The sequence below is a fragment of the Carettochelys insculpta genome, chromosome 8 (assembly GCF_033958435.1).
Source record: "Carettochelys insculpta isolate YL-2023 chromosome 8, ASM3395843v1, whole genome shotgun sequence".
NCBI classification, from domain to species: domain Eukaryota; kingdom Metazoa; phylum Chordata; order Testudines; family Carettochelyidae; genus Carettochelys; species Carettochelys insculpta.
This window is the reverse complement of record NC_134144.1, coordinates 56,825,212-56,838,495: the sequence shown is the minus strand read 5'-3', so window position 1 is coordinate 56,838,495 and position 13,284 is coordinate 56,825,212. Positions and strand designations below refer to the sequence as shown.

At 42.8% G+C, this 13,284-nt stretch overlaps 1 protein-coding gene across 1 annotated transcript in view; it reads left to right on the top strand.

Annotated features, from left to right (window-relative positions):
- Positions 1 to 11,731, top strand: part of THSD7B (thrombospondin type 1 domain containing 7B) — a 440,276-nt gene extending 428,545 nt beyond the window's left edge. Inside the window, exons 26-27 of the mRNA XM_075001414.1 lie at positions 10,260 to 10,347; positions 11,650 to 11,731. Of these exons, the coding sequence (XP_074857515.1) occupies positions 10,260 to 10,347; positions 11,650 to 11,731 (170 nt within the window). The remainder of the gene's footprint in view (positions 1 to 10,259; positions 10,348 to 11,649) is intronic.
- Positions 11,732 to 13,284: the final 1,553 nt, after the last annotated feature.

Below are 13,284 nucleotides of genomic sequence, written 5' to 3'. Positions count from 1 at the left end.
ACTTTTTACTTTTATTTTACATTTTTCCCATTATGAAAGAATACTTACAAGAGCGATTATATGCAAAAAAAGCTAAAATGAGGAAACGTTAAGATGGGCATTTTCATAGACTGAAGTCTCAGGCATACAAGTTAAGCTTCCCACAAGGAGATTAACTCTTTAATACACAAATAACTGTTGTATTGCATTGTATTATATTTATTGTGTTTGCAAATTAGTCTTTGATAATCACACAATACTGGGAAACATAATTGAAGATCCTATTATATTAAAAGGGACAGAGTTAAATCTGCATGAGTGTCTTGAACTATACGACTTCAGATCATCTTTAGTGTTGCTTATTTGGTTACATACAGTAAGAGCTTGTCTACACTGGGGTTTTTCATCCCTAAGAAAACACCTTGTGACCACACAGCTGAGCCTGTCACTCAGAAATAACTGGGCATTTACCTTGGAAGAGTAACTCCATCAAAATGAACGACTTTCGCCAACTCAGTTATCTAATGCATTACAAGGACTGCTTCCCTTCCTTTGATGCTCCTCATATCTCAGGCAAGACACTTAACATCCCCCATCTCCCACACCCGTCCTTCAGTTGTATGTGCTTGATTTGTCAGTTTCTACTGCAATTTTTTTGGACCTCTGTACTTATAAAAAAATTCCATCTCCCTTCCATCTCATTTCACAGAGTCCCATTACATCTGCTTTTAGTCTTTTCATTTCTTGCTTGATGTTCTCCAATTTCCCACTTGCCAGCGTAGTTCTCATATTCCAAGTAGCAATCTTTATGATGTTATTGTTGTATTTTCATTTCGTTTTTGGTTTGCTAACAGTTGTTTGATGATGGTCTGGTGTCACCTGTAGCACATGAAATACCCAACCAGACAAGGATGTTTTGCAACGGCGCTTTACATCCTTCTTGTTAAATAGACAGTGGTTTAGGTTCATGTGCTTGGGAATGATACAATGGTGGTTTCCCCTTGGCTTCCATCGGTTATCTTTGGCTGTCTCCATTAGCCTTTGGTACTCCAGTACCTTCCTGCAAGGCAGCAGGTTGAGTTGCCCTTTGTCTGGCCCCTACCATCAGACCTGTCCGGCATGGGTGTCCCTGCCAGGAGTTAAACTCCCACCAGCATAGCTCATTGGGCCATTGGGACTCACAAGCCCTCTCACCACGCCAAGGTAGCAACTAAGCATTTGACAGAGTAAAACATGAAGAAATAATGAAACTGTTGGAAGAACTGGATATAGATGGGAAGGATTTGAAAATAATTAAAAACATCTACTGGGAACAGAGTAGCCATCAGGGTCAGAAAAAACCTTAGTAGAAATGTGAAGATAAAACGAGGAGTGAGACAAGGTTGTGTTCTTTCACCTGATCTCTTTAACTTGTACAGTGAGAATAATGCACAAAATAGAAGGTCTGCCAGGATTAAACATTGGAGGATATAACATTAACAACCTGAGGTATGCAGATGATACTGTTTTAATAGCAGAAAGTGAAAAAGATCTTCAGGAACTGGTTAACGTTGTCAATAAAGAAAGTGAGCTGAAGGGACTCAAGCTGAACATCTCGAAGACGGAAGTAATGGTTATTATGAAGACGAAGGTACTGCCAACATGTGAGGTACTAGCAAATGGAACACTTTTTCGTCAAGTGACTAAATTCAAATACTTAGGATCCTATATCAGATCCAATGGTAGGCGTTTAACTGAAGTGGAATGCAGAATCGCTCAAGTGAAAGCAGCATTTCAGAAGATGAGAAGCATTCTCACAAACAGATCTTTATCACTGGAGGCTAGGAAAAGAGTGCTGTGATGCTATGTAGAACCAGTCTTCATGTATGGATGTGAATTATGGACTATCAGTAAACAAGCTGAGAAGTACGTCGAAGCCACAGAAATGTGATTTTTAAGAAGGATATTGTGCATCTTATGGATGACCAAAAGGACAAATGAGTCTGTCTTAAATGAATCCAACAGCAAAAGAATCCTTAAATAGGATAAGAACAAGGCAGGCAAAATTTATAGGCCATATAGTTAGAAAGTCTGCACTTGAAAATTTAGTGACAACAGGAAAGTATAATGGAAACCAAGGGCAACGTAGACAATGTGAGAAAATATTGGATAGTATCACTTCATGGTTGCGTTGCCACAGTACTGTGGAGATGCTCCAGAAGAATTGTAATAGACGGGGTGGAGGGCCATGATGGCCTACGCTAATCAGCATGGCACGAATGAATGAATGTATGTATAAATGTCAGTCTGTACTAGAAATGTGCTTGATCTGAAGAAGTGGGTCTGTTCTACGAAAGCTCATCACCACATAAATCATTTTGTTAGTCTCTGAAGTGCTACATTTCTGCTGTTTTGTTAGAATACATACTAACACAGCTTTCTCTCTGTTACTTCCCTCCCTTTTAGTTCTGCAGTTCAATCAGTGTGTACAAAGCAGAGCTAATTATGGGATAATTGGCCTCCTGAGAAGCATCCCATCAAGCTCAAGTGACTAGCCCCTCTATGCAGGCTGAAAACTCTGCTGCTTTTTTCCTAGGTATCCCAAATTCCTGAGATACCTGTTTTTCCAGACTGCTGCTGCAGGACTGCAATGGGCCTCTGGCTGGCTCAGCAGAGCTCCAGCTCTGGGGTCTGTGGATTGCCCCAGGGGCTTCAGCTCAGATTCTGGGCTCTGTGGCCTAGCAGCGGGTCTGTCCATCAGCCCCACGCACTGAACTTCTGCCCCAGTCCAGTGCTCCATGGGGCAGCAGCAGGGCTCCCTGCCAGCCCCCTGCTCCGAGCTTCAGTCCCGATGCAGGGCTCAGCTCCCTGCACCCGCAGCTCCAGCCCTGGTCCATCCTGGAGTAGCTCAGCATGCCAGCAGCAGGGCAGCCTGCACTCAGAGCTCCAGCCGCGGTCTGGGGCTCATCAGGGCTCCTCGTGCCCAGAACAGCTCATGGGCAAGCAGCAGGGCTCCCCATGCCCAGAGTTCCAGCTGCAGTCTGGGGCTCAGTGGGGCTCCCTGCACCTAGAGCTCCAGCCCCAGTGTGAGGCTGATGCAGGTCTCCCTGTGGGCTGAGCTCCAGCCCTGGTGTGAGGCACCGCCGGAAATACTGCACTTTGTTTTGTAAGGACCTTAGTGCTTGTTTTTCCATTTACACACTTTTCTTTCAGAAAAAATAATATTCCTTTGTCTCAGTTTCTTGGTCTGTGGTGGAGCTCTGCACAGCACAGACTGAAAGAGGCTACCAGAGCACAAAACCACAGCACTATAAACCAATCGGTATTGGGGCATTGTTATACATCGGTTACAGTCTTATAGATGCACTGTCCCACCTCCGTTACCCCTTTCCCCAAAACCACCAGATCTGCCACCTCCGCCAAGCACACCCCAGCTCCACACCTCTGTCTCCTGCCCACAGCTTCCTGAGCAACATGAATACCCAGTTTGTGGCACTCCACAAGTGCTGGGAGTCTGGGGAAGGAGTAGGTAAAGGAGCCAACAGCTCGAGAGGTGCAGCAGGCACAGGTGCTGGAAGCTGGGATGCAGAGAATGCTGGAGCACCTCCCCATCTTCCCCCAACCAGGCACTGATCCCCCCCTGCCTTCCCCCAGCCATGCACCGACCCACCCCGCCTTCCCCCAGCCATGCACCGACCCTCCCCGCCTTCCCCCTGCCAGGCATCGACCCCCCCCGCCTTCCCCCAGCCAGGCACCGACCCTCCCCTGCCTTCCCCCAGCCAGGCACCGACCCTCCCTGCCTTCCCCCAGCCATGCATCAATCCCCCCCCGCCTTCCCCCTGCCAGGCACCAACCCCCTCCCCACCTTCCCCCAGCCAGGCACCGACCCTCCCCTGCCTTCCCCCAGCCAGGCACCGACCCTCCCCACCTTCCCCCAGCCATGCATCAATCCCCCCCCGCCTTCCCCCAGCCATGCATCAATTCCCCCCCCCGCCTTCCCCCAGCCAGGCACCGACCCTCCGTGCCTTCCCCCAGCCATGCACCGATCCCTCCTCGCCTTCCCCCAGCCATGCACCGACCCTCTGCGCCTTCCCCCAGCCAGGCACCGACCCTCCTCGCCTTCCCCCAGCCATGCACCGACCCTCCCTGCCTTCCCCCAGCCAGGCACCGACCCTCCCCGCCTTCCCCTAGCCAGGCACCGATCTACCCCCACTTTCCCCCAGCTAGGCACTAGCCATGCATTGATTCCATTTTTTCTATTTTATTCTACAGGATAATTCAACACACAGTGAGGTTTGTTTGTTGGTTTGTTTTACTTTTTCTACTTTTATTTTGCAGTTTTGGCTTCTGCAGAGGGCTCTTCTCAGGCTGGTTACTGACCCAAGAGGGCACCAGCCTGGAGCCCAAGAGAGATCTCTGAGATCCTTAATGTGTAGGGTGAGGAGTCCATCATGTCACAGCTGTATGGCTGCTTCTTCACACCTGCAGGCGAGCTGGGCTCCCTGTAGCTCTTTGAAATGGCACAGAAAGGAACAGTGGGGTGGGGGACATTACGGGAGACAAGGGGCTCATGGAACAACTTCCTGATTCCCAGGCACCTTGCATTTTTGTTGACATCCCACAATGCCTACCAAGGTCAGGCATGATGGGATATATACCCACAATTCATTGTCTTATTTCTGAATAGGGCTCTGTAGTGTGAACACTCAATCTGGAAATGCTCTTACAGTGTGGACATGCTGTTCAGGAATAGCTTACTTCCACTTAACTAAGTAGAAATAACAGACAGGTAGCCGTGTTAGTCTGTACTCCCAACAAACCAAAGCAGCAGAAATGTAGGACTTCAAAGACTAACAAAATGATTTATTTGGTGATGAGCTTTCATGGGACAGACCCACTTCTTCAGCTCATCACCGAATAAATCATTTTGTTATTCTTTAAAGTAGACATAGTCATCATCTATCTAGTATCAGAGGGGTAACCATGTTATTCTGTATCTTCAAAAACAACCAGAAGTCCTGTGGCACCTTTTGGACTAGCAGATATTTTGGAGTATAAGCTTTTGTGGTCAAAAATCTGCTTCATCAGATGCATGAGTGGGGATTCCAGAGGTGGGTCTAAATTTACAGGCTCATGAAAAGGAGGGAGTCCCAATCAAGAGGAAGACCAGTGTTGACAAGGTCAATTCGGTCAGGGAGGATGTGGCCTAGTATCAGTAACTAACGTGAGGATGGGAACATAAAGGCCCCGTCTACACAGGCACCTTCTGTCGAGCATCTGCATGGCTCAGGTGCTCTATCAAGAGTTTGTTGACAAAAGTGAGCCCTTTAATCAGCAGAGTTACACCTCTCCCCATTCAGGTATAACATCTCTGGACCATGTAGACAGTTCTGCCATTCTGCTATTGTGTCACCAAAGGGCAGTGCAGTCTGGCAGTTCATTGTTGACAGAGCAGGTTGTGTGTAGATGCAATCTGTCAACAGAGGTTCTGTTGCGATTTCTCTGTTGACAGTGACTTCTGTCAACAGAAGCAGCCCGTGTAGACATGGCCCAAGAGAGAAAAAACTACTTTTGTAATTGGCCAGGCACTCCCAGTCTCTATTCAATCCTTTGTTGATGGCGTCAAATATGCAAATGAATTGCAGCTCTGCAGTTTCTCTACTCATCATCTATCCAATTACTCCTGAACTGCACTTTGTAAAGCCAGAGTGGAGGTAAAGAGAGATTCCTCAAGTCAAGATGTAATTGAAATAATATTCTTCAAAATATGAGGCTGGATTCTCCCCAGCTTTGATTTCAGCAATGCAGAGCAGAAAGAAACACCATCAAGCCAGGTGGATCTTTGTGCCTGACCACCTGGATGTTTTCTAGCTATTAATGCTCAGTTGAGAGGTTCAATAAGCTTTTCTCCTCGCCCATTAGAAAGGGCAGCGGCAAAGCCAATAGACACTCTTCATGAGAAAGATAAAATGAAACTGTTGAGGGTCATTAACTGATGCAGGGAAGATGGCATTTCAAATCATAGAATAGTAGGACTGGAAGGGACCTTGAGAGGCCATCGAGTCCAACCCCCTGCCCTCATGGCAGGACCAAGCACTTTCTAGACCATCCCTGAAAGCCATCTATCTAACCTCTTCTTAAATATCTCCAGTGATGGAGATTCTACCACCTCCCTTGGCAATTCGTTCCAGTGTTTGATCACCCTGACAGTTAGGAACCTTTTCCTGTTGTCCAACCTGAACCTCCCCTGCTGCAATTTAAGTCCATTGCCTCTTGTTCTATCCTCAGAGGCAAGGAAGAACAAGTTCCCTCCCTCTGCCTTGTGACACCCTTTTAGATACCTGAAAACTGCTATCATGTCCCCCCTCAATCTTCTCTTTTCCAAACTAAACAAGCCCAATTCTTTCAGCCTTTCTTCATAGGTCATGTTCTCTAGACCTCTGATCATTCTCGTTGCTCTCCTCTGGACCCTCTCCAATTTCTCCACATCCTTCCTGAACTGCAGTGCCCAGAACTGGACACAATACTCCAGCTGAGGCCTAACCAGCGCAGAGTAGAGCGGGAGAATGACTTCTCGTGTCTTGTTCACAACACACCTGTTAATGCATCCTAGAATCGTGTTTGCTTTTTTTGCAACAGCATCACACTGTTGACTCATATTTAGCTTGTGGTCCACTATAACCCCTAGATCCCTTTCTGCTGTACTCATTCTTAGGCAGTCCTTTCCCATTCTGTGTGTGTGACACTGATTGTTCCTTCCTAAGTGGAGCACTTTGCATTTGTCCTTATTAAACTTCATCCTGTTTACCTCAGCCCATTTCTCCAGTTTATCCAGATCCTTTTGAATTATGACTCTATCCTCCAAAGAAGTTGCAACCCCTCCCAGCTTGGTATCGTCTGCAAACTTAATAAGTGTACTTTCTATGTCAATATCTAAATCGTTAATGAAGATATTGAACAAAACCGGTCCTATAACAGACCCCTGCGGAACCCCACTAGTTATACTTTTCCAGCATGATTGAAAACCATTAATAACTACTCTCTGGGTACGGTTATCCAGCCAGTTGTTCACCCACCTTATAGTAGCCCCATCTAAGTTGTATTTGCGTAATTTATTGATAAGTATATTATGTGAGACCGTGTCAAATGCTTTACTGAAGTCTAGGTATACCACATCCACCGCTTCTCCCTTATCCACAAGGCTCCTTATTCTATCAAAGAAAGCTATTAGATTGGTTTGACATGATCTGTTTTTAACAAAACCATGCTGGCTGTTCCCTATCACCTTACCACCTTCCAAATGTTTGCAGATGATTTCTTTAATTACCTGCTCCATTATCTTTCCTGGCACAGAAGTTAAGCTGACTGGCCTGTAGTTTCCCGGGTTATTCTTGTTCCCCTTTTTATAAATGGGTACTATATTTGCCCTTTTCCAGTCTTCTGGAATCCCTCCCGTCTCCCACGATTTTCCAAAACTGATTGCTAAAGGCTCAGATACCTCTTCTATCAGCTCCTTGAGGATTCTAGGATGCATTTCATCAGGCCCTGGTGATTTGCAGACATCTAATTTTTCTAAGTAAATTTTAATTTGTTCTTTTCTTATTTCAACTTCTAAACCTACCCCTTTTTCACTAGCATTCTCTATGTCAGGCATTCCTTCAGATTTCTCAGTGAAGACCGAAACAAAGAAATCATTAAACATCTCTGCCATTTCCAAATTCCCTGTCACTGTTTCTCCCTCCTCACTGACCAACGGCCCTACCCTCTCCTTGGTCTTCCTCTTGTTGCCAATGTATTTGTAAAAAGCCTTCTTGTTTCCCTTTATGCTTGTAGCTAGTTTGAGCTCATTTTGTGCCTTAGCCTTTCTAATCTTGCTCCTGCATGCTTGTGTTGTTTGCCTATATCCATCCTTTGTAATTTGTCCTAGTTTCCATTTCTTATACGATTCCTTTTTTATCTTGAGATCATGCAAGATCTCCTGGTTAAGCCAAGGCAGTCTTTTGCCATGTTTTCTATCTTTCCTACGCAGCGGGATAGCTTGCTTTTGGGCCCTTAATAATGTCCCTTTGAAAAACTGCCAACTCTCCTCAGCCGTTTTTCCCCTCAGTTTAGCTTCCCATGGGACCTTACCTACCAGCTCTCTGAGTTTACCAAAATCTGCCTTCCTGAAATCCATTATCTCTATTGTACTGTTTTCCCTTCTACCCTTCCTTAGAATTGTGAACTCTGTGATTTCATGATCACTTTCACCCAAGCAACCTTCCACTTTCAAATTCTCAATAATTTCCTCCCTATTTGTTAAAATTAAATCTAGAACAGCTTCCCCCCAGTAGCTTTTTCAACCTTTTGGAATAAAAAGTTGTCTGCAATGCAATCCAAGAATTTATTGGACAGTCTGTCCCCTGCTGTATTAGTTTCCCAACATATACCTGGATAGTTGAAGTCCCCCATCACCACCAAATTCTGGGCCCTGGATGATTTTGTTAGCTGTTTAAAGAAAGCCTCATCCACCTCTTCCACCTGGCTAGGGGGCCTGTAGTAGACTCCTAGTAGGACCTCATCCTTGTTTTTTACTCCTCTGAGTCTAACCCAGAGACTTTCAACCCGTCCATCTCCTACGTCTATCTCCACCTCTGTCCAAGTGTGTACATTTTTAATATACAAGGCAACACCTCCTCCCCTCTTTCCCTGTCTGTCCTTCCTAAGCAGGCTGTACCCTTCAATACCAACATTCCAATCATGAGTATTATCCCACTAAGTTTCTGTGATGCCAACGATATCATAGTTGTATTCATGTATTAGTACTTCCAATTCTTCTTGTTTATTTCCCATACTTCTTGCATTTGTATATAGGCATCTCAGACATTGATTTGGTCTCGCCTCCCAGTTTTGCCCTGGCCCTCTTTTTACTCTCCCAGTGTAGCCCATACTCCCTCCCATTTCAAGTTCATCTCCCAGGTGTCCATGCTCTCCACTTACCTGCAGGCTTTGAGAACAGAGGGACAGTTTTCCTGCAAGAGCAGAGCCTCTTTTTGCAGGTTTTATGGATTTTGAAGGCTGCATCTGTCTGCCTCTTGTAACTCCCTTCAAGTTCCTTATGTGAACACCAGAGCTGTACTGAAAATCCGTTATTTCATGAGCCCCCAAACTACAATTGTACCATCACTTAAAACGCAGACCAACAAGTAGCAGTGAGAAATATAGTACCACATAAAATAACCTTTGTCAATAAATTAATTAAAAAAGTCAGTAATCTTTGAAAAACCTCACCATTCATATATGAGACAATGATTGACAGTACCTGTGTGATGGTTCGCATTTTACGTAAGAGAGTTTTGTATAGTCTCTGTTCCGTTATTCCCACTGGCTCATCTGCATTTGCCTGGAGAATGTGTTAGCAGTCCTGTTCATATGAGTCAGCACAAAATCTCTCCCAAGGGAAGTGTGCCTGTTTCATAAAATAGAAAACTGGAGAGTAAAGTTGAGCAGGTGTCATGAATCAGCTGTTGCCATGGTCTCTGGACATTTTGCAAGGCATACATTGTTTCTTGAGCTTAATGTAACTCAGCATGTCTTAAATTATTGAAAAATCGAATATGTTGATGGTTGTTGATATCATCTTGAATTTGTACCAAACAGCAAAATCATGATTTTTTTCAGAACAAACTATTTCAATTCAGAATTGTCAGTTCTGTTTTTACATTTTTAATAAAAAATTTCAGCAATTTCAAATTAAAACATTTTTCTTTGAGTCAGCTCAATTTTGAACTGTGTCCAACTGAATTGCTATTGTGCCACATGAAAGTTGTAGTTTGGTTGCCTTTTTCCCCCAGTATCTTCTATGCACTGTACTCCCCATGCAGACTACTTTTTCTAGGACGCGTTGTGGTCATCAGACTCCTGTGATACACCACTGGGGATCAAGAAGAGGAGAGACTGTGTTTCTATGCAGGTTGACCTGAAATAAAATATCTGACTTTTATTTTTCCGTAAAAAAAATTAAAAAAAAAAAAGAAAGAAGCAAAATCATTTTTTCTTGCAGAAAATTTTGATATTTGCAGAAACCACATTTTTTATCAAAAAATAGTTCCTCAGAAAGTTTCCAACCATTTCTAGTAAGCTTCTAGTGCCAGTTTCCTATCTAATCTCACTAATAATATTTTATATGTTAGAACATTATGCAGTCAGTCTCTTTGTAATTAGACTGGTAAGAATTAGAGATATTAGAAAAATAAAGCTTCATAACTGATTTGTGTTCTGTGTCCTGTCCCCTCCCCCACACCCAATGTAATTTAAAATAGATGGTAGGCTTAAGATGTGGGTGTATGGAGTATCAGCTGGTGGTTTTCTCATCATACTTCTCCTGATTTTTACATCGTATCTTGTTTGGTAAGTACTCTGTATTTTGTGTGTTTTTATGTGAGTCAATCGAAATGCATGACAATCAAATGCATCAGTCTCACAACTAATTAAAGTGGATATAAATTTGGCCCTTTGTATTATAGTACTTGGCCCTGGTGGTAGAGTAGTTTAGAACTGTCCAACATGCTAATTCTGCAAGAAGCTTGTTTAAGCTGGATCACAAATGGTGTAGAGAATCAGACAGCCATAACTGTCTCCCTGGCATCTTGGCCATTTGGATGTGTCTATATACCTAGCCCATATGTTTTATTTTATTCTGCTTTTCTTAAAAATTCTTCATATATTAACATGGGATCTGTGTTTGATGTGAATTTCTGTTTTAGATACTTTTTTTTATCAAAGTCAGAACTACCCATTATTTGTGGCCTCCCAGGTTGAGAATATGGAGATGCTCAGGTGTTTGACATCACAGATGTAATTTTATGACATCCCTTGAGGAGTAAGGCAGAATTATGAACAGCTCTGTAACAATTAATATTTCTCCCTTTTTGCAATATAAAGGGAAAAACAAAGTGAAGACATCCTACCCAAATCTACACTGGATCCCTCCCTTTCGAAAGGGGCATGCAAAAATGGCCTATGGAAAATACAAATAAGGCATTGATTTACATAATATCAGCCACTCATTTTCCAAAAGTGGGGCTTCCTTTCAAAACAGCACTTCCGGAATGGCAAGTGACTGTCATTATGCAAATGAGACATATGCAAATCAGCACCTCATTTGCATTTTAATTGGCTGTTTTTGCACGCTCATTTTAAAGGGAGGGGCTTGTGTAGATGTAGCCCCTGAGATACAGGGAGACTTCTTTCCAGTGCTTTTTTTGGTTAACAAATAAAAAGCAGCCAGTACTTAGGCAGCTCCCCACCCCTAGCCAATTCCATGCCTAGGGCTGCTGAGGTGCCAATACTGGGTACCAGCAAGTACTGACACAAAAGTTTGACATTTCAGTTATTCTCTGAGGTATCTTTGCTCTTTATTGTTTTTTGTCCTTATGTACAGATTAAGAATAAAGATTTTGTATATTTCAAATACCACCTTAGCCCACATGCTTTACTCAGGTGATAATTCCATTAAACTCAATAGTAATCTTACCTAAGTATGGAAACAGCCTTATAACTTGTTTTATTAAATTTATTCATTGTTTTTATGTGCCATGTAAATTGCAAATGGAAATAGTTTGAGCATGAAGTTTTATATATATTTTTATGTTTCAACTGTTATCTCAATTCACATTTTTGATTTCTGAAAATTTGGGGGTTTTTTTTCAGCAAAAAGACAAAACAGCATCAAAGTACCCCTCCACAACAGAAGCCTCTGACCTTAGCATATGATGGAGACATGGACATGTAGTATAAATGAAATCCAAATGTATACTGAAACTGCCTTAACTGCTTACTCTTTTATAACTTTCAGGCTCCTCAGTTTTTTGAGGAATCACTAGACATGTAATATATCAGGCAGAATATAATTATTGCAAATGTATAATTTTGCCTCTAGTTTATTTAAAAATGGAGTCAAAGACCTTTAGATCTTGTGAAAAAAATCCATTTTTTTTCTTGTGAAAATGCATCTCTTCCTGTTTGACAATAGGAATACAAAATAAGATTTTTTTTAAAATAAGATTTACTTAGAGCATGACAATCCTAAGGAAAATGTGACATTCAGTGTAAATGACAAGTTTGACACTTCATCATTATGCACTATATTAGTGCAGAGTTCTTTATTCTGCACATATTTCAACAATGAGTTTTCTAGTGTTTACATTTAGCTTGAAGGACTTTAAAGCTGGACTGAGTATTTTGAGAAATACAAAAAAGAATGTGTTGAAATAACGGGAACTCTCTGGGTTTTTAAAGTTAACGTTTCTTATGCTGTTTTTTAGCCTGAAATATGCTTTTGCTGCATTTTCATCAACAGGGCAGAATAAGGATTCTTTAAATTAACAGCACAAGAAGTGATATAGGTGGTCTCTTACTGAATATGTTTTTAAAGAGATGAGTAAATAGGTGTTTTGATGAATGGATAGAGGCTCTGATTGTTTAAAAATGTATTTTAAATTAGATCAAACCATGTAGATACATTTTGGCCATTTTGAATTATAATTCAGTTTACTTACTACAAATTCTGCTTTTGTAATTTAAATTTTCGTACCTGAAATATTTATAAATCCTTTTTTGAATTTAATTATCTGACCACATTTAATGTACATCTAACACAACTACTGTTTGTATAAAGTCTTGCTTTTTTAAATGTTTGAAAAATACTGAAAAGTTACCATTGTAAACATCCTGGGAATATTTGAAGAAGATAAGTATTTGTAATAGTATGTGTTGCAAGTAAGAAAGTGCCATCTTGTGGTATTGGTGTGTGTTTATAAGCAAATAAAATGTTAAAAAAGTGAGAATTGTGTTCCCAGTATACTGAATTAAATGTATTGTGTCAGGGTGGGGCCAGGAGAGGAAAAGACAGGAGTAAAAACAGGGCAGAGACAGAGCTGACAATCAAAGTCGGAGCAGGTGAGGAGCAGGCTGCCCTAAATCAATTAGGGCCAGCTGAAGCCACTCAGGGCTACCTTTATAAGCCATTCATCATGCAGTGAAAGGGGAGTGTGGTTAAGGAGATTTAGAAGGCAAGTGATGAGAGGGAAGGAGACTTGGAGGAACACCAGAGACTACAAAAGAGGAGAGGTGCCCCAGCAACCTGGGGGTGGGGGACTGGACTGACCCAGTCCAGGGGATCAGAGGCTCAGCCAGAGACTGTGGGGAACTGGTCAGCTGGAGGAGCCAAACAAAGGAGGGGACTTGCTGCCATGGCTAGTGGAAGGTGGTACCAGTGGGAATCGTCTGGGGAAGTGGCCCAGGGAGAGAAGCTGCGGGGGGCAAGGGCAAAGGGAGTCAGACCTC